Raw genomic sequence first — 24,405 nt, 5'->3', positions numbered from 1 at the left:
ACAGCCCTGCACTGGGGTGGGGGGAGGCACCTAATAAATCGGGGGGAGGGGGGTCTGGGGCAGCTCTGGCTCAGAAGGAGGCCCTCCAAAGGGGGCCCGGGCTTGGCCGGCAGGGCTTTGGTATAGTGAGCCCAGTTTTCGCATGTGGGGTGCTTATGGGTGGGAGGGGACCGCAGCCCCTCAGGAGCAGGGAAGGGAGTCTGTGAACACCTCCACCCTCAGCAAGAGCCCCAGGGGCTGCTGGGGCCAAAAGGACTTAACCCAAAGAGTCCAGGGCTCTTGGGCCTGGTTCATTGTGGGGCTGGGTCCCCACCAGGCCCCGAGGCCAAGGTGGCTCGTTCTGGCAACACAGTGAGCCTTGGGGAAGTCCCCTAACTCCCCACCACACACACACACACCCATTCCTTCCCAGGGCTCTGAGTGTGGGTGGCGGTGGGGACTCAGGCCTCGGCCCCGCCCTCAGAGAGACCCAGTTTGGTAGAAGGCTTCCCGGCAGAGGGGGCCTCTGACTCAAGCCCTGAAGGATGAGTAGGAGTTGGACAGGCAGAGAGGGATAGAGAGGCCCAGCAGGTGGAGGGCCCCGGGTCTGTAGTGGGGAAAGACTGGACGGGCTGGGACAGCCTCCCGGCCTCCCAGCCAGACCCGAAGACCCGGAGACCCGCCAGGCCCACTCCCGCTGGCCCGCCTCCCTCCTGGAGAGACTTTTACTGGCTCGATAAAAATTTTTTTCAAACCTGAACACTCTCCTATTGTATGGGAAGAAGGGAGGCGGGCCCTAAATCAGGATGGGAATCGACAGGGCCCTGACGCGCGTCTCTCCTGTTTATTAGGACTGAAATGTTTACTCGGCGATAAGGAGCCGGCTTTCTCGCGGAGATTTGTGCGTTCTTTTTCAATTACCCCTCGTCTTTCTCTGCCACTTTTGCACTAAAGGGATAATAAATGTATCGGAGCGTTTCAATTATTCATCTAAATCATGACTGCGCCTGCCATGGCCAAGCTTTAGTGACAGATTAATTCAGGGCCTCCTCTGCTCACGCGGCCGCCATCTCTGCTCCGGCCTGGCCAGCTCCCCAAAGGGCCGGCCTGCGGGGCGGGGCGGGCTGGGGTCAGGCAGGGCTCCCGCCCTGTCCCCTCCACACGCCCTGTCCCCTCCACACGCGCTCACTGCCAAGGACACTCCCTCCCTCCTGGAGGTCAGCGGCCCAGCCACACACTCCGGACCGCAGGAGCCAGCTCCTACCCCTGGGGGTGCGGCCGTCCTGCCCTCCTGCCCGCTGGGCCCTGCGCAGCCCCTGCTCCCCACGGCTCAGCGTGTGTGTCTCCCACACCCCCGGGGCCCACACGTCCCCTGCCCGAGGAAGCCAGGGTGGCGCAGCTTCTGCCACAGCCCTCTCCGGGCACAGGGCCTTTGCATCTGCTGCTCCTGTGCCTACGGGGCTCCTCCGCCCCCTCACCACCGCCTTCCCCGCCGAGTTACCCCGATGTCAGGGCAGGCCCCCCGGCCACCGCCCCCTACTGCTCCACGTACTGAGGGCTTGCCGCCTTCTGGCGCTGTCCTGGCTGCTGGGACCCGGCAGACGCTGCCCCCTTCGTGGGCCGGCGTTCTGTCACCCCTGGCCGTCAGACTCCCATTCGTGTGGTTGTTTAAGCACCAGCTGCCTCCCGATCAGACCACCCTCCTGAGGGACACGCGCAGGGTGTCTGTCTGTCCAGCTCCTGGCCAAAGCGAGGTGCTCGCTTGTGGACCGGCTGTGCCCCGGGGCCCCTTCTCCCCGTGCGCGCGCGTTAGCACCCCTGCCCTGGCCCGCCGCCGTGGCCCCTGGGCTTGAGCTGAACCCAGCACCCGGGGCCCGCCTTCTCCTCTCCACACACATCCGTGGCCCTGGTGAGGGGTGTGGGACCCTCTTTCCTCTCTCCTCTCTCCCTCTCTCCGTCTCTCACTTTCCCTCCTTCTATCTCTGTCTCTCTCCGCCTCTGTCTCTGCCTCTTTCTCTATCTCTCCCTCTCTGCATCTGAGTCTCCCTCTCTGCATCTCTGTCTCTGCATCTGAGTCTCTGTCTCTGTGTCTCTGCCTTTGTCTCTGACTCTGTCCCTCTCTGTCTCTGCCTCTCTGTGTTTGTCTCTATCGCTCCCTCTCTGCCTCTGTCTCTGTTCCTCTTTATCTCTGTGTCTCTCTGTCTCTGCCTCTGTCTCTCCCTCTCTGTGTCTCTGTCTTCTGTCTCTTTGTCTCTGAATCTCTGTCTCTGTCTCTCTCTGTCTTCTGTCTCTCTGTCTCTGCCTCTCCCTCTCTGTGACTCTGTCTCTGTCTCTCCCTATGTCTCTGTCTCTGGCTTCTGTCTCTTTGCCTTTGAATCTCTGTCTCTGTCCTCAGTTGCTCGCTTGCTCTGCCTGCTGTCTCTCCCAGCCGCACGGTGTCTCTTGCCCACTCCCCATGTCTCTCTTCCATGCACCTGCTCTCCATTTCTGGTCCTCTCTCGCTCCCTCCTTCTCCTCCTCGTTCTCTCCCTGCTCTCGCGGGCTCCCCTTTGCTCAGAGCCCAGCTGGCCTGGGGGATTAGCAAGGCCCCGGAGCGGAGCATCGGGGCCTCGACTTCCGCCCGGTAGCTGCCCAGGGCCACAGCCGAGGCACGGCGGGCACGGGGGGGGGCAGACAGCGTGGCCTCCGTGGCCCTCCCTGGACCGGGCCGGCCTCAGAGGAAGCAGGGGCCCCAAGGGCCGAACACCCTGTGCCCAGACGTGTCTGGGGTCCCACCGTGTACCAGGCTGGAGTGGCGGGGCGCAGGCTGTGGTGCGGGGGGAGGCCCTGACCTGAGCTGAGCAGACAGGGCGGGAGCGTTGGATGGGGAACAGCCAAGAGCCCTCCTGCGCCCCACGCACAGCCAGAGCCCGTCCCAGAACCCCCGTCCCTGCTCCGATTTCCCGCTGCGATGGAATCAGTTCTAGCTTCTTCCACCAATCCTGCACATGCAGCCCTCTCCCCCCACCAACCTCTCCAGCCCCGACCCCAGCCCTGGACTCTGCCGGTGCCCTCCTCCCCCAGCTTCCCAAAGCCAGGCTTTCTATCGCTGGGGCTCTGCTCAGAGGCCACATCCTCAGAGGTGCCTTCCCAAGGCGGAACAGGGCCCGCCTGTGCCCATCTCCCTCCCCTCTTATCCAGCTTCATTTCCTCCCATTTCCGGGCTCATGGTGATGCAGAGCCCCCCCCCCCCGGGGGGGGGAGTCCCCTCCCTGCACAGAGGCTTCCCCCCCCCACCCCACCGCAGGGCCCTTCCCCCAGTTGGTGGGTGGGAGAGACCAGAGGCCAGTCGTCTAAGGTGGAGGCTGGAGGGAACCCCAGCCGTGCTTGGGGTGGGGGATTTTATTTCATGGACTCATGGGAGCCATGGAGGTTTTATGAGCAAGGGAGTGACGAGTCCTCCCCAAGAAAGGGCCCCAGGCCTCCCGGCCATCACCAGATGGTGACGGTGGTGGGCTGATGGTGGTGGTGGTGGTGTGGACGTCAGCCAGCTACACTGAGCTCTCACGGCCGCGGATGCCAGGCCTCGCGTAGAGCCTCTCTCTGGGGGATCCCGAGACCCTCACCACAGCGCTATGGGGCGTGCCATTAATATCTCCAGATGAGGAAACTGAGTCACCGAGTCCCTGGAGCGAACCGTGCTCCCCGCCCCGGCGCAGGCCCTCCCTGGTAGGAGGGACAAGGGGACTCAGGCCCCCCGCAGGGATGCTAGCGGAGGCCCAGCAGGCCTGTGGGGCCCGCACCCCACCCCCAGCGGGCAAGATGTCGCCCAGCCCCTGCCAGCAGCTGCCATGGGGATTTTCAATAACGGGAGTGATTTTTGCATGATGAATGAGGCGCTGCCGCTGTGTACATAATGAGGGCCTAATGTTTTCAAATCCCCATTTAAGGAGTTGATCTCACCCCGTAATGAATTTCACGTCACAGACCGGAGCTGCTGTCCATCCCTCTTCTCCCTGGGGCGCCCACCCGCCTTGGCACCGCGAAGGTGGGGTCTGCCTCCTCCCCCCACGGGCCCAGCCCAAACCGGTTCACAGAGCTCGTGGCTGCCCTGGGTTTGTCGATTGAATGAGCGACCGGGAGGGTGCGGGCGGAAGCCGAAGGTGGTTCCGGCGGCAAGGGGGCACCACGTGGGGTTGTGGCTTCTCAGGCTCTGCGGGGCGGTTCCGCGGGGCCTGGGACGAGGCCGGAGACCAGAGGTGATGAGCGTAGCGTGGACGGAGGGAGCGGGGGGGGGGCTCAAGGCCCCGGGGTGGGTCCTTCTTCCAGGCTTTACGGCCGAGCTCGTCCTCCACGGGGTTCGGGGCTTGCAGGCGAACCGGCAGCTTGGACATCTGCCCCTGCCCCAGCTGGTGCCCTCTCAGGGACTCAGTTTCCTCATGCGCCCCCACCAGCCCTGGCATTCCGTATCTCTGTGCAGGCGGCTGGGACCTGGGAGGCAGCTGCACGTAGCACCGGGGTCGCCGGACTGGTGGCTTCTCCTCAGGCCCTGGGACCTGCCGGGTCAGATGTCCGGGTGGGGAGTGGTCCCCAGGGCCCAGGCCAGGTGCCTTCCTGCCCTCCCCCGGCCCCCTCCGGCCTCAGCCCACACCCCTGCAGTCCCAGCCCGCCCTGCCCGGGGCTTTCTGGGGGCCACCTCCACCCTGCAGCGCGTCAGTCCCTCGGGCCCCTCAGGCCCTGACAGGCAGAGTAGCCTTCCGCCTACAGAGGCGGGGGGCGGGCCTCGGTCTCCCCATCGGAAACAGGTGACACAGGTGACAGAGTGATAAAGTGCAGGGCACCTTGGTGCAGTCCCTCACTGAACGAAGTCTCATGCCAAGTGGGGAGGGAGGTGCGGTTACAGACCTTGTAGAGATGAGGAAACTGAGGCACGGCACGGACAGGCGAAGTGATTTGCCCAAAGCCACCAGCAGGCTTGTAGGCAGGATTTCTGGGACAAGAAATCCCAGGAGGGGGCACCCAGGAGGCCAGGGCCACGGGGCGGCGGAGGGGCAGGGGGGTGGGGGAGGGGAGCCGGCCCTGGGCCTGTCAGGGTCTCTTGCCCTCTGGCAGGGACACAGCCGCCCCCCTGTCCCCCAGGCCCCGGGCATCCTCATGTTCCTGTAAATAATTAATTAGCCCCTGCTTGCTTGTTTGTTTAGCATGAGGAATGCTCCCCCACTGAGACGCATTTATTGCTGAATAAATTTAAATATCTAATCTTCCCTTCATGAATATTACAGCACCCCAAATAGCCGCCAACAGATCCTAAGCGCCTTGGCAAATGGCCCCCACAGGAGCCTGCCTGCCGCCCGCCTCTGCTGGCTCCAGCCCCTGCCCTCCACCCTCGCCCTCCTGACCCCTGACCTCTGGGGAAGGGGCTGGGTCTCGAGCTGAGGCCCCCGGCCCCCACCCCGTGCCCGTGTGGAGGCCACACTGGGGGCAGGAGGGCAGGGCCAGCCGGGCTTACCTGGGGGAACAGCCTGGGATGGGGTGGAAGGACAGGGCTGCGGCAGACGGAGGACAGACAGGGCCCCCAGGTGATGGCAGCATCTGAGGAGCCCAGGCAGGAGACGGAAGAGGTCAGAGAGGCAGGTGGACGGTGGGGAGGGTCTCCAGGGCAGCCTTGCCAGACAGAGGTAGCTGGCGGTCAGCTGCATGGGGGTGGCTGGACAGTCACGCGAGATGAGGGACCCCAGGTCACTCAGCAACCAGGGTCCCCAAAGTCCCTCTTTTGGGGGGGGCGGGGAACAGGAGCCCTGCTGCAGTGAAGAGGGGAGTCCGGACCTCGAGTTTGGAATTTGGATGAGGAGGGAAGGGGAGGGGGCCAGCCAGGGTGAGAGGGAAGGCTTGGAAGGGAAGAGAGAGAGAGAGACAAGGCTTTTATGGTCCTAGAGGAAGCAGAGCAGTCCGGCTGTGTGACCCTGGGCAAGTCTTTCATCCCCTCTGTGCCTCAATTTCTCCATCTATAAGGGAGGAAAAATAGTGGGACCTCCTAGGGTGGCTGTAAGGACCAGCAAAGAGGGGTGTGTGTGCACCGCTCAGGCTCAGGTCCCAGCAGGTGTTCCAAAAGAGGCTGCAACTCAGGAGTGGGGGGTGGGTGGGGGCGGGGCACAGGGACTGAAGGAGAAGGCAGAGCAGCCCTTAGGACAGTCTTGTGGGGAAGGCTTGGTTCCGGACCTGGCAGAGAGACCTGGAAGGAAGCACCTCCCCGCCCCGCCATGGGTCAGTCCTCCCAGAAGGGACCCCAGGTCCTCTGCTGACTTGGAACAGGGGTTGAGTTGGAGGCTTGAGATTTGTTTGCATGTGGCCAAAGGTCCCAGAGAGGGGATCGAGAGTCCACTGGTATGAATTGGGGTCACCACCCTCCCGCCAGGCAGCCCCAGGCTCAGGTGGAGGGCGGGAGGAGGGACACTTCCCTCCGATGAGATCCCAGGAAGCCGCCTCCTGCAGCCTCCAGGGTTCAGCTTAGCCCGACGTGAGAGCCAGGACAGGGCCAAGGAAGCAGAGGCTGGGGGCGGGGAAGGGGGGTGGCTGCAGTTCACATGGAGGGGGGGGCAGGGAAGGCGTGACCCCCTGGGCCTGTGGGTGAGGACCGCAGGCTGAGGGTCCCCTCTGGCACAACTGTGGTGTGTAGACGGGGAGGGGGCAGGTGGGAGGGGCCCCGTCAGTGCTCTGGCTTGTTGGGGAGAGGATGGGGCAGGGATGAGGCCCAGGGCCTGCCCCTCATCTCTGCCCTGGGGAAACTGATCCCCTAGGCACTTGCATGGCAGTCACCTGGCCCAGCCCAAGGCTTCTGCCAGCCCCAAGTGCCCCCTCCCCCTCATGCCCCCAGGTCAGCCCCATAGGCCTGACTGCAGGCCTGTCCACCTCTGCAGGAAACATTAAGTCCCTGAAACACAGATCTTACTGTGTTTCTGCACTTGGGCACAGCCTCCGCAGCAGGCCAAGGTCGCCTGCAGGGAGGACGGCAGGCAGCCAGGAGCCAAGTGGCACCATTAGGGCAGGGCGGGAGGCCCCCAGGAGAGCCGGCCCAGACCCATTCCCGTGCTTACCCCCGTAGGCCCCGAACACCCTGACACCCGCCTGGACAGCCGCCTTCCCTGTGTCCCCACATGGAGCACGTTCTCATACTATGCCACTGTCCTAACGACAGCCAACACCCATCCACCTTCACCCATGCCAGGCCCTGGCTTCAGCACCTTACGGAAATTAACTCGTTTAATCCTTCCAAGAGCCCTAGGAGGTGGAGCCCATTTTACAGATGGGGCAGTTGGGATCCAGAGAAGCTAAGTGATAGGCTCCAGGCCACACATATCTGTGACTGACAGAGCTGGGCCTGGAACCCCGGGCCGCCCAGCTCCACAGCCCCTGCTCTCGTACACGCTGCTGGGTGGTCAGCTGGCATCTCACCCAGAACGGACACACTGCACGCGGACGCGGTGTGACCCTCCAGGCTGCGCGGCCCCTGAGCGCCGCCTGGACAGGGAACTCAGGGGCCCCGCCTTGGGTCCCCCGCTCCGCCCTCCCCTGGGCCACCGTTGCCCTTACCCCTCCTTGCGGGAGAGGTCCTCCCAGGGCTCCCGACTCCTCTACCCCATCCCCCCCCCCCCCCCCCCCCGGTGCTCTGGGAAATCGCCTGGTGCCAGCTCTAAGTGAAGTCACAAAATTAGGTTTAATTGGGCCCCACAGGGCACAAAAGAGAAGAAAGAGGGGGGTGGTCCAGCTGGTGTCCCTGGACCTCTGCCAAGACTTTGGGGGTGGGGTGGATGGGATGAGGGAGGAAGGGCCTCGGTGTGCGCATCTGCAAAATGGAGAAATGAGGCCTCTTTCCTGCTGCTGGGCCTTGTGAGCCCCGGCAGCCGGTGCCAAGGAGCTCCTGGCACAGGCCTGGGGTGCCCTGCGAGCTAGGGAGCTGCCAGAGGTGGGTCACGTTCTCCTGGCCAGGATGCAAACCCCTCCCCTGAAGAGGGGTCACCGTCGCTATCGTCCAGATGAGGCAGTGGACGCTCAGGGTTTGAAAAGACTTGCCGGTGTGCCCCGCTGGCCCAGGGGAGGACAGCCGAGCCCCGCCTTTCCCACCGGGGCCACTGAGGCCACTGAGGCTGTGGCACCGGGGTGAGGTCCGGCCGAAGGGGCGGAGGAGACGCTCCTCCCGCGGTGCCCGAGTTGTTTATCTGGGCCCGCGTCCCCAGGGTCGCTGCCCGAGGTCCCAGAGCCGCGCTCAGATAAACAAGCCCGGGCCCGCCGCAATTAGGCCGGATGCGCTAACGAGGCGGCTCGCTAACGAGCAGGGGCGCGCACCCGGATCCGCCGTCCACCTCCCCGCAAGGAGGGCGAGGAGGGGGTTGGAAGACCCAGGCTCGAGGCCCCCACCGCAGCTGCCACTTGTTAACTAGGTGACCCCGGTTTCATCATCTGTAAAGGGGGTCCCAGAGTTTGCCGCGGCCGGGAGGGGCCTCGCCTGGGGATCCGGTGCGCGGTGCCAGTCGGCGCTCGTGGGCTCCTCGGGCGGAGGCGCCACCGGTCGCGGGGCCCGCGTCGCCTCCGGGGCAAAGCCGGGCGACCTTCCCTTTGGCCGGGCTAGGGTGGCGGTTCCCGCCGCCGCGGACCCCGCCTTCCCCAGCCACTCCGGCCCGGGGAGGCCCCGGCCCCGCCCGCGCCCCTGCCGCACGGCCGGGAACCTGCAGGGCGGGCCGGGCGCGCCCCCTGCCGGCCGCCCCGCGCCGCTTCCCGCCGGGACCCGCTGCGACCCGCCTCCGCGCCTCGGAGCAAGTAGGGGCGGCGGGCGTTAGCGAGCAGCCGGAGGCGGCGGGAGAAGGCGCGCGCGGTGCCCGGTGGGTCCTGGCCCAGCCGAGGGGGTTGGGAGGATTCTGTGCGTGGGCCTCCGCTTTCTCTTCTGTAAAACGGGCTCAGGCGTGACGCGGGGCGCCCCACGGCTCACTCCCCTCTGCCCTGCAGTGGACGGCTGCATTCACCGGGCCGCTGGACCCCTCCTCACCGACGAGTGCCGGACCCTGCAGAACTGTGAGACCGGCAAGGCCAAGATCACCGGCGGCTATCGGCTGCCGGCCAAGTGTGAGTCCCGACCCCACAGGGCACCTCGTATAATTGGGGGCTTAAGGGAGCAGCCCCACACAATTGCTGGAGGCCTCCTCAGGGGTCGCTTCCTAACCTTAAGTGCCGGGACCCGGGCCCTCCTCGCACGCACCAGGAAGCAGGTGGCGGGAGGGGGTGAGAGGAGCTGAGGAGGCAGTGACTTCGCTCCGCCCCGCGGCTCAGACGGGCCCATGCAGCTGTGCGAAGGGGGCCCAGCGCGGGCCTGCCTGTCTCTGTCGAACGCATTTGAGGGCACACTTCTGCACCCGCGTGGGCAGGGTCCTCCCCTGGGGACTCTCAGAACTTGGGGAGAGGGCCTGTTTCCTGTCCTCTCCAGGGCGGGCAGGGGGAGAAAGCCGATGGCCGCTTGGAGACCCCGGCCAGTCTGACCCCGTCGCCTCCCACAGATGTCATCCACACGGTGGGACCCATCGCCCACGGAGAGCCCAGCGCCAGCCAGGCTGCCGAGCTCCGCAGCTGCTACCTGAGCAGCCTCGACCTGCTGCTGGAGCATCGGCTCCGCTCCGCGGTGAGAGGGGCGGGGGCAGGGAGGGGGACGGGGGCGGTCTAGACCGGGAGGAAGAAGGCCCCTCGGAGGCGGTGGTTGGAGAGTGACATTGTCCCCAATTCCCTCTCACCACCACCCCCCCCGCCCCAGGCATTCCCCTGCATCTCCACTGGCGTGTTTGGTGAGTGGAGCGCAACGGCCGGGGTGGGGGGGGGGGGGGGGGGGGCTTGGTCTAGAAGGGGGCGGAGCGGGACCTGGAAGTGGGTGGGCCCAGACGCGAGGAGGGGCCTGGGAGGGCGTGAAAGGGGCGGGGCGGAGCCGGGTAGGTGGAGTTGGACGGGTCCCGGGGCGTGGAGGGGGCGGGCCAGAGCCCAGACTCACTCCCGCCCCGCCGGGTCCCCAGGCTACCCCAGTGAGGCGGCGGCGGAGGTAGTGTTGGCCGCGCTGCGCGAGTGGCTGGAGCAACACAAGGACAAGGTGAGTCCTGGGCCCAGTCGAAGGGACAAGATGGGGGGGGGGGGGGAGGACCGCACCAGCCCTCTCTGCGTCCCCGCCCCTTCGCTCGAGACCACTTTGCTCTCCTGCCCATCCAGCAAGGGCGGTGGTGGAGTGCACACCATGAACCCCTTCCCTGAAGGGTGCAACCTGAGCTCCAAACTCAGGGTCGGTGCCCTGCTCCCCCCCCCCCAAGAAAAAAGCAGGTGGAAACCTGTAGAGGTGGGGGCAGTGATAACACAGGGGAGCCGGGGTGTGGGTGCCGCCCACCCCTACCCCGGGCTGAGCAGGTCCCGACACAGGTGGACCGGCTGATCATCTGTGTGTTCCTGGAGAAGGACGAAAGCATCTACATGCAACGGCTTCCCCACTACTTCCCTGTGGGTACGTACCCCTTGGCACCTGGGTCAGCCCTCACCCCTGCCCCTGCCCCTCCCCCTCAAGAGCAGGCTCTCACTGTCCTCTGCCTTCCAGCCTGACGGCACCTGCCGCCCACCCTGCCCAGGACTGGTAAGCAGGGTCTGGCCTGCCGTGTGCTGCCCACTAACCTGCCCACTAACACCAGGGCTCGCCGCCCCCCCAATCCCTGCCCCTGCTCACCCCCACGCAGGAAAGCCACAAGGGGAGGCCCACAGCCTACACTCCCTCTAACTGCTCTGCTCTGCCCACAGACTCGCCTGGGCCTACCGGACCTCGCTCCCAGCTCTAAGAGGTCTCCGAAGCCTGCAGCTGGGCCCGGGACCCCCCCCCCCCCCATTCTTCCCCTCAGCCCCCGGCGCCTGAGCAGCCTCCTAATAAAGACCACCCTTGTCACAGCTCCTACAGTCTGAGTGCTGGCTGGGGAAGGAGACAGCCCAGAGGTGTGGACAAGTGCTTCTGGCTTAACAGGGCTGGCGAGGGCGGGCGGGTGGAGGCACGGGCCGGACCGCAGAGGTGGGCAGCAGCACTTCACATTTATTGAGGGCCTGCCCCCAAGGAGCTCACAGCCTGGGGGCTAAGACCCCATGTGTGCTGGGGTGAGGAAAGAAGAGAGGTGAAGGCAGAAAGGAAGGCAATGCAGAGACACCGTGGCCCAAGCAGAGGGGGTGCAAAGCAGGCACAGGCGGGGGGGGGTGGGGAGGAACGGTGGCCTGGCAAGCCCTGCCTAGACCTCGGGACCGTGGACCACACGCAGACTTGAGGGCTACCTTTCCCCCACCAGGTTGGCACCACCTGGGGGTACACTGGGGTGCCCCAGCTCCTCCACCTGCCCTGAGCCAGGCCCCATCACATCAGCCCTCTCCACCCAGGACTGGACCATGCAGACCCCTGATGGGAGGGCAGGCAGCTCAGGTCTGGGGCCCTGACCGGCACAGAGAGGTGCAGTCAGGTCAAGGCCTACGAGGGAGCAGCTCGAAGCCTGGGTGATCCTCGGTCCCTGGGCAAGTCCCCAGGGAACTTCCAAGATTCTCATGGAAGCCCCCGGGCCAGCTAAGGAGGGAAGGGGGGTGGGTGCCGGAAGGGAAGGAAGCAGAACCCCAGTAACCAGGAGGGGTCCCCCAGAGGCCTAGCCCCCTCAAAACTGCTCCTGGTGGGGAGGCTTGGACACGGACAGGTGGAAGGTCGAGAAGAACCCACCTGGCGGGGGGGAGGAGGGGGCAGCCAGACACATAGCAGCCAGGCGGGCAGCAGCAGAGCAGGGACACGCACACACGCGACTCACCACCAGCATCCCCTTTAATAAAATGTGGAAGGTCGTGTGACGGGGGGAGGAGGGGAGTGAAGTATGACCATTTACAACCACAAAAAACCTCTGTACATGTCTAGCGCCTGGCAGAGGGGAGGGCAGGCAGGGCAGTGGCAGGCCAGGGCCAGCCCTATTTGTAGAGGATGTCGTAGTGTCCGGGCCGATAGAGAAGGTAGACCTTGGGCTCGGAGCCCTCGGGAAAGATGTGCGGGTTGGTGGTGCCGCCCTCGCCGCGGTCCATGTATTCCACCTGGATGGAGACGCTGAGGGCCTGGGCCAGCGCGATGATGTGAATGTGGTCACTCTCTTTGCACATGGGCTCCACCTCCTGCGGCACAGGGAGGGGGCCGGGCCCGGCTCTCAGCGCCGCTCAGCACGGCGCCCTTGCATACACGCCCACCCCCGGCCCTGGTGCCCCCACCCTGAGATAAGAGAGAAAGGGGAGGGACGGCACCTGCTGACAGAACTCCTTGACGGTCCGCCCACCCTCGATGAAGTGCTCGAAGAACTTGCTCTCGCGCTGCAGGTAGCCTGACGTGAGCAGCCGCAGGTACACCACCAGGTAGTCCGAGGTACTCTGGTCATTGAAGGAGGCCAGCAGGTCGGCTACTGAGGTCTGCTTCTCCACCTGCTCGATCAGGTCCATGAACTGCCACCCGCAGGGCACAGAGGGCACAACGAAGGAGGAGGAGATGGGTCAACCCCGCCACGGTCAGGCCACCCGACCTCCACCCCGGCCGAGAGGGCGACGGGGGCGGCTGGGCTCACCGTGTTGTGGAAATCCTCAATTGTGAACTCGGTGAAGCCCTGGGACACCAGGTCCTCTTTGCTCTTGGCAGACACGGCCTTAAACCTATGGGTGGGAGGGAAAGGGAGGCCAGCGTGGGCTCCTCGGCCAGCAGAGAGGCCGGCGCAGAACTGGGGGAACCGGCCAACGCTGCCCCCCACCCCCACGCCCAGCTCAGAAGACCAAAGCAAGAGCCCAGCCACTGTCTGGGCACCTCCCGGTCACCGAGAGCGGGAGGGAGCCCCGGGGGCCCTTCCTGGAGCCATCGCCCACCTCCTGCGGCGCCCGAGTGGCCACCATCCTTACCGTTGCAATTCCTTGCTGTCATCCAGCAGCGCCTCCAAGTGGGAGAATCCAAAAGCTCGATAGAAGCAGTTTCCATCAGGCCTGGTCTTGCGGATGTACGAGTACTTTTTGTGGAGGTCCTGGAAAGAGGCAGCCGCCACCCCCCGCCACCCCATGCCCATCAACATCAGGCCAGAACCAGAGTGGACCAGAGAACCACCCCCCGCCCCCGGCCGCCCCAACAAAGGTCGCCCCACAGCGGGGATGACTAAGCTCCAAGGAACCACCTGCCATCCTTGGCTGCTGACCCAACTTTGCCAGTCACCTAGAGACCCGCTGACTGGAACCCCCAAGGCCTCGGGAAACTGTGCCCTTATGGACACACTGGCTGCACGGGTCACCAAAGTTGTCCCCAGCCACCAGGTATGCCACACTGCTGGGCTTGCAGGGCTGTTTGTGCAGAAAAACGGGCATATCAATCAGTCCTCGTCCAACACAGCTTTTCAGAGGACAGTCTTTCAAACCACGCCAAGAGTCCAGGGCCAACAAATTAGGACGGGGGTGCAGCGCTGGGCTCCACACCAAGCAGTCCCGCGGGAACCAGTGGCCCTCGTCTCCCTTTTTTTAATGTTTATTTTTGAGAGAGAAAGACAGAGACAGAGTGTGAGTCGGGGAGGGGCAGAGAGAAAGGGAGACACAGAATCTGAAGCAGGCTCCAGGCTCTGAGCTGTCAGCAGAGCCCCACGTGGGGCTCGAACTCATGAACCGTGAGACCACGACCTGAGCCGAAGATGGATGCTTAACCGACTGAGCCACCCGGGCGCCCCAAGGCCTGGTCTCCTTCTAAACGCTACCCTGCCCTGTTCCATCTCCGGTTTCCTCCCCAAACGTGGTGGGATTTCCCGTCTGCCAAACCTCCCCACATGGGTGGTCCATCGGCACTGCCAGCAAGCAGGCCCCGGCCTAGTTCAGGCCTTCTCCGTTCTCCTCCACCCACTACCCCCTGCCCACCTTTCCAATGACCTTGCTTCCTTTCTGAGGACTTTCACCCAGAAGCCCTTAGCACCAACCAACACACCCGCCCGCGGCCTTCTCTCCTGATTCCCCGGAGGGTCTGGGCTGCTACAAGGCCGCCCCTCTGGGCCACATCAGAGCCCTCGGGTTCAAGGCCAGCATTCCAGGAAGCCTCCCCCTCCTCCTGCATCCATCAGTTTTCCTCTCCCTCCTGGTCAGACTCAGCGGCATACAAACACCACAAGGCTAATTCTTGCTTAAAGAACAAAACTCCTCTGCTTCACATGAACTCCTTCCTGGCTCCCACCCAACCTCTCCGTTCTCCTTTAGAGCGAAGCTGCTCCGGAAGTTGTCTGTGCTCACCGCGTCCACTTTTCTGCTACTAACTCTACCCAAGCAGCCTTTAGTCAAGGTCACACGTGCCTTTCCTAAGTCCGAGGGCCAAGCCCACTCCTCCCCAGACTGGCCCCTCAGCAGCATTCACCACAAGGGGGAGGTGGGGGGACGTCACCCACCGTGGGACCCCCTCCACCCCGCGACACCACCTCCAGGCCCCCTCCTCCACACTTCACGCGGCTCGTATGCCCCAGCCTCGCCGTGTCCTCCTCCTCCCCTCACCCTGTGAAGGTCAGGGCCGCCACCAGACCACACGGCACCCTTCCTCAAAAAACCATGTGCCACAAGAGGGGCACACCACACACCTGTACACGGTGCCTGCCACGGGAACGGCACAACCCCACTCGGGCCCGGGACCACTTCCGCTCGTGAACTATACTCACGGTCTCTTGCCACTACTGGTCTTGGGAGTGACTGACTGGTTTTAAAATGTTTGTTTTTAAGTAATCTCTACACCCAGTGTGGGGCTTGAACTTACAACCTCCAGATCAAGAGTCAAGTGCTTTACCCACTGAGCCAGTCAGGTGCCCCAAATGGAACTCTTCACTTGCCCCGTCTCTGTCCTCAACTCCCATTTGACTCCAAAATCAAACCGCCTCGTCTCCTCGTTCAGCCCAAGGGCGCGTCCTGACCACTGACCACACCGCTCCCCCCAGTCCAATCCAACGCAGATCCAAAGGTTTGCTCCTCAATCTGCTGAGTCTCCTGGGCTTCTCACTGCTTCCCTCAGGCACTCCCCTCCTCCTGGCGCCTTTATTGCAAGAGCCTCCTCCCAGGTCTCCGGCTCCAGCAGCCGGAGCCGGAGTAACCAGAGAAACCTGCTAATACTCCTCCTCTCCCTGGCCACACGCCCCGGTCTCCCAGCCCCCACCTGCTCCCCAGCTCTGCTCCAGCCACACTGCCCCTGCCCCAGCCTGCCCCACTCCGCCCAGGAGCCCAAGGGCTGTTCCCCCGGCCACTTCCAGTCTGTCACTCCAACACCCCCTTCTCAGCAAGGCCTGCACCACCTGCCCTCCAACTCCCTCTTCTCCTCTCCCTGCTTTACCTTTCTCCAGAGCACTGATGGCCTCTGACGCATACACCCGAGTTACCTCTGCCTTACTGTGTCTTCCCACAAGGACACGTAAGCTTCACGAATGCAGGAACTTGTGGGGTGCAGTCATTACTCTACCGCCGGTACCTAAAACAGTGCCGGGCCCACAGCATGCGCTCAGAGACGGTAAATCACAGCACACGATGCACACAGAGGCCAAATCATGGCAGCCATTGGAAAAGCTACTAGAATCATTCTGAGCACCTGCCCTGTGCCAGGCCCTCCACTGAGGGCCAATGTCCACTATCCTAAATCCTCATGGGGGCCCAATCCAAAAAGCAGCCAAGTCACCCAAGTCTGCTGGGGCTCTGCTGTCTAGGCTTAGGATCCTCCCCGGGTGGAGGCGGGCTCACGCACAGCACAGGGGCACTAAGGCAGAGATCCTGCAAAGACAGCACGCAGCGGACACTCGAATGTTTGCTGAATGACTCAACAGGAACAATAACAGAGGCTCCAAGAAATTCCGTGCATTGCCCAAGACCACACAGCCAGAAATGAAGCCAGAACTTGAACCCAGGTCTGTCAGGCCCCAAAACCAGTGCCTTCGTCCCTCCAGAGTCCTCATAGGTACATCACAAACACTCTGAGCAAGGAGTCAGAGTAGACCACAGGCCACACACGGCTGGATCTGGCCTGCCGGGGTGCTGTTTGGCCCACACATTTTAAATTTGAATTAGCTGCCTACTCTTAGAACTCAGGAGATTTACATCAAAAGCATTATTTCCAGCTTGTTTTGGAAAAACAGATCCAGAAACAACGGAGTGACAGGCATGGACACTCCTATTTGCCCCAAGGGCTTCCGCTGCCTGCCGTGGGCTGATGCAGAACTGTTATGTCCGGGGTTTACCACCTACCCTGGCCACTGATATGGATAACCCCAAGGCCCCTCCTTTCAGGTGGAAGGTTCTAAGCATCTCTGATCATGGGAGGCAAGGAAGGCTTTACTAAGCCCTCAGGCTCTGCCTACCGGACACTCATTTACACATACCCACTGTCCTGACTCACAGAGAGAGCAAGCGGTTAAGGGTCTTACCTCGGGTTGTAAGTGATGCGGCTGGGTCTAGCTCGGGCCCATAGGTCTCTTCCCCCACTGCCGCCACCTACCTCTCCACAAAGGTCCCAGGGGCTGCAGGACCCACCCCTGCCATAACCCGGCCTCTCCCAGCTAACCCTGCCCCCCAGCCCCACAGGGAGCTGCAGGAGACCTCAGCCCCTACTCAGTCTGCACCAGCCCCCACAGGCATCATCTCCCCAGTCTCACAACCATTCTGACTTCACAGAAAAGGACCCCACAGCTCAGAGACGCTAAAGGACCTGCCAAGGATACAGCTGCTGTATGGCAGAGTCAGGATATGAATCAAGGTCTTATGATTCCAGAGTCTGCACACTTGAGAACCAGCAGCCAGACAGCTCCCCTCCCCCAACACGCTACCCTCTCTGAGGCCAGGCCGGCAAGGAGCAGGTTTGAAGCAGGCCCCCAGGGCTTTTCCTGCCCCCTCAGCCAGGCTCCCACCTTGATCTTCTGTTGATAGATGTTGTCATCCTCAGCATACTCCTTGTACAAGACCGAAAGCTCCAGACGCTCCGAGACCAGAGGGTTCTGCACTGCAATCTGCAGGGGGGAGGAAATCCATCATGCTCTGGCAGGTGGATGGAGTGACCCACACCTAACAGCCAGAACACCTAAATGAGGGGTGCTGGAGCAATTACCCGGTGGCACAATGTCCTCTCGCCCCTGCCACGGCCCCCCTCACCCCCCAGTAAAGACATCCAGTACCCAGCACAGCTTGGAGAGGAGGAGGCTTCCAAAGCAGAGATAAACAATAGGCCTCAGGCCCAGCCTATGCTTCCCCACAACAGGGCCACTGGCCACAGCCCCTCACCTCTTGCTGAATTCGGTCCTGCTGAGCCATGATGGCTTCATCATAAGCAAGACAGTTAACACCTGGAAGAAGGAAGAAAGCCAAGGATTACAGTGGGCCCCAGCTATCTCCACTCCAGGCAGCTGGGCCAATGACAAGAGCGGCCCAGGGAGAGCAGGCATGGAATCTGGAAGTGTGCATCTTACTTACACCCTGCTCTACCAACTGTGTGATCTTGGCAAAGTCCTTTCCCCTCCCAGCCCCTACTTTTCTCATCTTTAAAAAGGAGGGGGCTGAGGTGTGCTCCGCTCCAAGGTGTGTTCATCCAGCTCTGACACTCCCTTCCCCCCACCGCCTTCTAACGTCGATTCCCAGCCGCCTGAGAATGCTCTGGGGCCAGGCAGGGTCTCTTGGGGGAAGTGAGATGAGGAGGCAGGGTTCTGGGCTGGATGAGAGCTTCCCATAAGCCTGCATTTTACTCAGTCACACCCTTCCTCCTTCTGCTGTGCTGGGTATTCTTAATGCCCGTTTTACAGATAAAAAATAATAATAATAATAATAATAATGCAGACAGGTGAAATGATCTGCCCAAGGTCACAACTAGCGAAGACCTGGGCTCAAACCCAGGTATGTTTAATTCTGAAGTCTGAGCTCTTGATCATACCTCTCCTCGGCTACCTTCCTGTAGAGGCCTTTCCTCAACTATAAAAGGGGGCTAATACCACTACCTTTCTCCCCTCTATTGAAATGTTAAGAGAAGGAGGTGGGACCTTGGAGGCAAACTGTTAAGTGTTCACCAGTGGATTGGCAGATCCACTTGTGGACCCCACCCTCCTCAGCCACTGGCCAGGAGCCAGGAGACCTGAATTCTGGTCCTGGCTGTTTCTTAACTTATGTGATCCTGAACAAGTCTCTTCTGGGGGCCTGCGTCCCCCAGCATTCAGTCTCTCAAGTGTCTGGTTAGAAGGAGGTGTGTGTGCTGAAGGACTTTTCAGGCCAATCCTTTTGAGCCAGAGCATCCCTGATCCTCAGCTGGGCCCGGACTAATCCCCTACATCGGGACAGGGCTGTCCCACCCACCCCCAAGTGACCCACTCAGTCCCCAGGGCCTAACCATGGGTGGAAAGAGGGTGGCACCGGTTTTGAAAGGTCCAACTCCAGAGGTGTAGGAAAACAATGCCTAGGCAGGCGGAAAGGGGCTGCAAGGCCAGAAGAGGGGGCTCTACCAGAAACGAAGGCTGCAGGCCTCAGGGGCACACACCGCGGCCGCTCACAACCCCTGACCGCCCGCAGCATCCCGAGCGGCCCGCCCAGTCCTTTGTGCTCCGCGGCCCGGCGTAACTCGACGCCCTCCCGGGCGCAGACTGCTCTGGAAAAGGCGGCGGGGGGGGGGGCGGGGGGCAGGCTCCGGCCTAGGCCCCGGCCTGACTGCAGGGACTGGGACAGGAGGGATGGGGACCCGGGAGCCCCGCGGCCGGCGTGGAGGGGCTGGGGGCGGGGCGGGACGGCCCAGGCCCCGCCCCGGGTGCGCGCGATGGGAAAGAGCCGCGGGCCTGGGCCCGCCCCGCTCGCTCGCTCGCTCGCCGGCCAGCTCGCCCGGCTGTCCGGGGGTCGCGGCGGCGGCTCCTTCCATTGTGAGGGGGAGGGGAGGTGGCGGCGGCGGAAGAAGGGGCAGTCCGTGCGTTTCGCCCCCGGCCTCCGGCGGCCCCGCCCCCAGCCTCTGCGGGAACCGGCGACCTGGCATCGCCCGTGCTAGCCCGGGCCGGACGGCCTTCCCTTGCTCAGTACCTTCGGAGTCGCTGCCCAGCGGCTCCTGCTTCTGCTGCTGAGGTTCCTCCGCCGCCATCTTTAAACAGCGCCGCACTGTCGACCGCTTCCGGGTTAGCAGTTGCCCTCCTCCCGGAAGAGAGCCCCTCCTCGTGGCCCCTCCTTGGCAACGCCCCTAGCGACGGGATCCCCTCCGGCGGAGTCACCTGTGAGGCTCGCTGTCAGGTGTGGCGGCCGCCCCGCCCACCCCCCCATCTTCCCTATTCCCAAAGTTCCGGTGGTAAGAGGCTCCCCGGAGCCAATTCGGATTTCTTTTCACTGGAGTTTGAAGAGCGGATTGTGTTACTGAGATCAGTGGGAAGATGAAGTTAATTTAAAATCACTCCAGAATTCTTGGCAGCGATTGCAGTGAGGAGAACCTGGCCGAGGAGACGCAATCGTGCTAACATCCGAGCCCCAGCACATCACCGTTCGGTTCCACTGAGCCTCGCTTCTGACTTTGGTGTCCCGTTCCGGCAGGGAGTACATGTCCCTTTGGGTCAAGGCCAAAGTCTTGGGACCTAACTTTAGACTCTGTGCCTTTCTGGTTATGAGAAAAGCGGTCTTTTTTTTTTTTTTTTTTTTTTTTTTAAGTTGATAAAAATGGAAAACAGATTAGTAGTTGCCAGGGGCTGAGGGAGGAGGAGCGGAGGGAATTGGATGTGAGATCCTTGTGGACAATGGAGATGTTCTTTTTTTTTTTTAAGTTTATTTATTTTGAGAGAGAGCTCGCGCAAGCAGGGGAGGGACAGAGAGGAAGAGAGAGAATCCCAAGCAGGCTCTGCTGTCAGCCCAGAGTCTGTTGCGGGACTTGATCCCACCAACCGTGAGATCATGACCTGAGCGGAAACAAAGGGCCAGATGCTTAACCAACAGAACCACCCAGGAGGCACCCCTTAAGATTTTATTTGTAAGTAATCTCTCTACAACGTGGGGCTGAAATTCACAACCCCGAGATTAAAGAGTCGTTTGCTGGGCGCCTGGGTGGCGCAGTCGGTTAAGCGTCCGACTTCAGCCAGGTCACGATCTCGCAGTTCGTGAGTTCGAGCCCCGCGTCAGGCTCTGGGCTCATGGCTCAGAGCCTGGAGCCTGTTTCCGATTCTGTGTCTCCCTCTCTCTCTGCCCCTCCCCCGTTCATGCTCTGTCTCTCTCTGTCCCAAAAATAAATAAACGTTGAAAAAAAAAATTAAAAAAAAAAAAAAAAAAGAGTCGTTTGCTCCACGGACTGAGCCAGCCAGGCACCCCTGAAATGTCCTATATCTTGACTGTGAACCCCTGGTTTATGCTGTACTATCATTTTGCAAGATTTATCAATGTAAAAGGTACATGGGATCTGTGTAGCCTATTAAAATTGCCTGTGAATTATCCAAAAATAAAAAGCTTAAAAAGTGACAAGGCTGGGGTGCCAGGCTGGTTCCATCAGTAGAGCACGTGACTCTTGATTTTGGGGTGGTGAGTTTGCACCCCGTTTTGGGATAGAGAATTACTTTAAAAAAAAAATTAAGCGGCAAGGCTTTGGATGTTAAAGATGCTGTTGTTGAGAGAAGTTACAGCGTGTGGCTCAGTTTGCCAACTTTTCACTGTCGAGGGACTTCTTCATTTCATGAGCTACCTCCTGTCCTGGGGTAGGTGCCCTTGGTGCCTGGGCTCACCACACAGCCCACGGTGGCCTTGTCACCACATCACTGCAAATGCCAAATTTGTATTCCAGCAACACGGCAAATTATTTATTGGATCATTGAGCCTTGGCGTTGCTTCTAAGCTCAGGAAAGCAAAGGGTCCACCCTGTTTGGACCCACGCTTGCCAAAAGGTTCATTCCTTTTCTCAGTGTTAACACGGAAATCTCTTCACTGGCAGTCAGATCTTCAGTTAGAAGCAGTATTCTTAAATGGAGAGCTAAGACCGTTGATGACATGATTTCTATTTGGCTTTTCAAAATCTTGAAAACTGCTATAAGACAACTTCAACTCTATGCCCTCTTATTTTGACCAGGGAGTCGATGAGGCATAAAGGGACACGGGGAGCTGGGTTCCGGACTAATGGTCAGGACAGGGAACACCGGATTTGGTAAATCCTCTCCTCTCCTCTCACTCTCCTCTGAAGAGTGAGAAGGAATCCCAGTGGTGAGCCTGTGCTGGACCACAGCCAGGCTGCTAACACCAAGTAAATACCTCCCTCCTGGGGGGTGTGGGCTTGAAAAACCAATGTACAGGGGCGCCTGGGTGGCTCAGTCGGTGGAATGTGAGACTCTTGATCCTGGGGTTGTGGGTTTGAGCCCCACGTTTTGTGTAGAGATTACTTAAAAATAAAATCTTTAAAAAAAAAAAAAAAAATTGGAAGGAAACAGCCAGACGGAGGCTTTGGCTCTTAACCTAGCCCAGGATGGTCAACTTTTGCCCAGTCTTCTCCATGCTGATTTATTTGGCAGTTAATAACTGTTTTCTTACCCTCACTCTGTCTCTTCTATTACTCTTACCATTTTAAAATGGGCTCTGATTCTCTATCCTAAGCATCTGAAGTCCAATTACATGTTTGCCAGGAAGTCACCAGCATAGCTCCAGGCGTTTATCTCCATCTCCCAATTTACCAAATCCGGAAATGGTCCAGTGCTGCTGGCCCTGACTGCCGGGTCTTGGATCGAGACACGTCATGTTCGCACTTGGGTTCGGACTGCTGTTAAATACAGTCACAAAGGTGACAAACGGCAGAGGACTTTATTTTCCATTGTACTGACAGGGCAGACGCCTCCTCCTAGTCCTGCCGGCACACCCCACGTCCATGTGTGAAGGAATCTGTCAGGTGGAGGGAGAAGAGACTCCATACCAGGACCCAGACTGAAAGCTCAGCCCCAGAGGGAGAGTTTACGGAACGGCATGGAGGCTGTAGGGGGCCCCATGGCTCCCAGGCCCACAACCCACTCTCACCTCTGGGGGCGGTGGGGGAGGCCACGTACAATGACCCAGCACAGGTCCTAGGACAGCCACAGTCCCCCAGGGAGGCCATGGCCAGGAGAAAGGCTTCAAGGTGGACCATAGATGAGGGGTCGGTAATCCCTCCCAAGGCGGGCTTGGGAGTCCGGCATCTGCCCAGATGGGAGGAGCTGGGGCGTGCCAGCCCCAAGAGAACCTCTAGAGCTGTTGCCACAGGAACCCATGATGGTCCACAGACAGTCCACTCCACGATCATGGTCTAGAGAGGCTTTGATGGTGCAGAGGGCAGACTGGTGAAGCCGAGCAGGGGTTACATGTTGGAAGCTGCTAGCTCAGTTGATACTTGCCTGCAGAGTCCAGGCCACCTAGAGCAGAAAGCAATTAGAGGGGGTGGTGATGGACAGCAGAGAGCCCCCCCCACCACACACACACACACCAGACCCACAATCCCCACATTCCTCATTTGGGCACTGTCCTCCTGTAAATGGTTCACATTCCAATTCCGATCCACTGGAGCCAGCCCCTCCCATGTGAGCCTCATGGCACAGGGAGGACAATGCATTAGTCTCCTCGTTGCTGCCGTAACAAATCACCAATCTAGTGGCTTAAAACAATGCAAATGTAGAGTTTGACAGTTCTAGAGTCAGAAGTCTGGTATGGGTTTCACCAGACTAAAAGCAAGATATCTGCAGGCTGTGTTCCCTTCTGGAAGCTCTGAGAATCTGCTGCGATTCATGCCGGTTGTTGGTGATTCAGCTCCTTGCAGCTGTAGGATTAAGGTCCTCGTGTTCTTGCTGGCTATAAACCGGGGGCTATCCTCAGCTTCCAGAGGCCATGGCATTCCTTAATTCATGACCCACTATCTTCAAAGCCAGCAATGGTGGGGGAAGTCCTTCTCAGGTGGCATCTCTGAGATACTCATCACCTGCTTTTCCTGTCCACCCTAAGGATACCTGTGATTACAGCGGGGAATCTCCCATCTCAACATGCTTCACTTTCATCACACCTGCAAAGGTCCAGGGCATGGACCTCTTTGAGGGGACGTTTTCCTGCCTTCCACGTCACCATCACTTTACAATCATGAAAACTGAGACTGAGAGGCTAACTGACTTGACCAAGGTCAGGTAATAAATGACCAAGCCAGGTCTCAAACTCAGGCCTCCTGACTCTCAGTACTTTTCTTGACATTATAGCATCTACCGGGACTGCAGCCTCTCCCGACCCAGGGTGCACTCCTGGGGCCAAACACACCTACTCCTCCAGACTCCGGATCCAACAGGACCCACAGCAGGGACTCATAAAGTACTATTTGGAAGTACAAGAAGCCTTGTGTCTCTGGAGGGAATGGACCCAGAGCCCCAGTCTGGTTAAGAATGGGAGAGGGACACTGAATGGTGACCAGATTTCAGACCTAGTGGCCACACTGGGGACCAAGGGGAGGATGGGGTTCAAGCATGATTGTACCCTACACTCTCTCGTCTACCCCCACGTATGCCGTGGGACTGAGCAAGCTGGGGGAGAGCAAGAGCCAGAGTTGCTGATGGGCTTGCTAAGGGCCTTCTCAGACTCGGGGGCCCTGAAGGACTTGCCCATAACTACTGGTTTCCTATCAACTTGAGCAGTGGCTGGAGATGCACAGCTTTGGGCTGGAGTTGTCCTTCTGGGACAAGGGGACCCCTGTGGCCCTCTAGGCTCCAGGGGCACAAAAATGGGGGACACCCAATAAAAACTCTTGTCAGGGCAGTGGTGTCGTCTTAGAAACTCCAGACCATTCTCTTCTGGGGTCATGTTCTTGCTTCACGGCAGCTCCAAGGCCTGATCTGTGCCCACCGGAAACCTGAGCCAACCAAGAGCCAAGTAGCTCAGAGCCCTCTGCTCGGGAAGTGTGAACAGCAAAGCCTCTCAGAGTGAGGCGCGAGACAGGAGCGACCCTGTTGTTTGGGAGGATGCAGCCAAGAGGTCCCTCCCTGCCAGAGACAAGGGCTCTCGAGGTACCAGCAGGTGACTGGTGGATGCCCCTTGCTCAGCCGACCCAGCCTGGCCCTTCGGATCCTACATGGGCTCTCCCCCTCCCCTGGCCAACAGCCCAACCTGCACAACCTCCCAGCACTCTCGGCCCCATCCCTTGAGGCCCAGACATAAAGGCTGGTTTGTGTGGCAGGAAAGCCTCGCAGGAGGCAGACAACCAAGTCCGTACCCCTCAGGGAAGGAGTCACGGGCAGGAAATGGACCTACCACGTTATCCAGTGTGGAGCACTTTAATGCATCATCCCACCTGCGGAGGTACCCCCCCAGCACCCCTCCCCCGCCCCCGCAGGAAGCATCCCTGAGCAAGGGCTCTGGGATTGGAGGAGCAGCAAATTCTCCAGGCCAAGAAAGGCAGGAGACAGGGAAACAGGCAGGCAG

General features: G+C 60.8%; 2 protein-coding genes and 2 long non-coding RNA genes across 4 annotated transcripts in view; 2 read left to right on the top strand and 2 right to left on the bottom strand.

The window, feature by feature from the left end:
- MACROD1 (mono-ADP ribosylhydrolase 1) overlaps positions 1–10,914 on the top strand; it is a 144,788-nt gene extending 133,874 nt beyond the window's left edge. The window contains 6 exon segments of the mRNA XM_045485716.1: positions 8,959–9,075; positions 9,504–9,625; positions 9,755–9,785; positions 10,008–10,081; positions 10,402–10,483; positions 10,771–10,914. Of these exon segments, the coding sequence (XP_045341672.1) occupies positions 8,959–9,075; positions 9,504–9,625; positions 9,755–9,785; positions 10,008–10,081; positions 10,402–10,483; positions 10,771–10,808 (464 nt within the window). The 3' untranslated portion in view covers positions 10,809–10,914.
- A 119-nt stretch (positions 10,915–11,033) lies between these two features.
- OTUB1 (OTU deubiquitinase, ubiquitin aldehyde binding 1) lies at positions 11,034–19,175 on the bottom strand. The gene is made up of 7 exons (XM_045485721.1): positions 19,051–19,175; positions 17,284–17,345; positions 16,914–17,012; positions 12,919–13,037; positions 12,594–12,678; positions 12,280–12,474; positions 11,034–12,153 (listed from the first exon to the last, which is right to left on the bottom strand). Exons 1-7 carry the CDS (start codon positions 19,106–19,108, stop codon positions 11,956–11,958), a joined length of 816 nt encoding a protein of 271 aa, XP_045341677.1. The 5' UTR covers positions 19,109–19,175; the 3' UTR covers positions 11,034–11,955.
- Positions 19,176–19,245: 70 nt separating this feature from the next.
- Positions 19,246–23,156, top strand: LOC123601885. Its single transcript, XR_006714280.1, has 2 exons — positions 19,246–19,604; positions 22,948–23,156. It is a non-coding gene; the product is annotated as an uncharacterized LOC123601885 (long non-coding RNA).
- On the bottom strand, positions 21,765–22,333 carry LOC123601888. The gene is made up of 2 exons (XR_006714283.1): positions 21,994–22,333; positions 21,765–21,861 (listed from the first exon to the last, which is right to left on the bottom strand). It is a non-coding gene; the product is annotated as an uncharacterized LOC123601888 (long non-coding RNA).
- Positions 23,157–24,405: the final 1,249 nt, after the last annotated feature.

Source organism: Leopardus geoffroyi, chromosome D1 (genome assembly GCF_018350155.1).
Source record: "Leopardus geoffroyi isolate Oge1 chromosome D1, O.geoffroyi_Oge1_pat1.0, whole genome shotgun sequence".
In the NCBI taxonomy this organism is placed as follows: Eukaryota; Metazoa; Chordata; class Mammalia; order Carnivora; family Felidae; genus Leopardus; species Leopardus geoffroyi.
This window is presented reverse-complemented; position numbering and strand designations above follow the sequence as displayed.

Excerpts from the sequence above, each read along its gene's own strand:
- OTUB1 (XM_045485721.1), bottom strand. The coding sequence starts at position 19,108 with ATGGCGGCGGAGGAACCTCAGCAGCAGAAGCAGGAGCCGCTGGGCAGC. Across the intron at positions 13,038-16,913 it reads TCTATCAACAGAAGATCAAG|GACCTCCACAAAAAGTACTC; the intron begins GTGGGAGCCTGG and ends GCCTCTTTCCAG. Across the intron at positions 12,154-12,279 it reads TCAAGGAGTTCTGTCAGCAG|GAGGTGGAGCCCATGTGCAA; the intron begins GTGCCGTCCCTC and ends CCTGTGCCGCAG.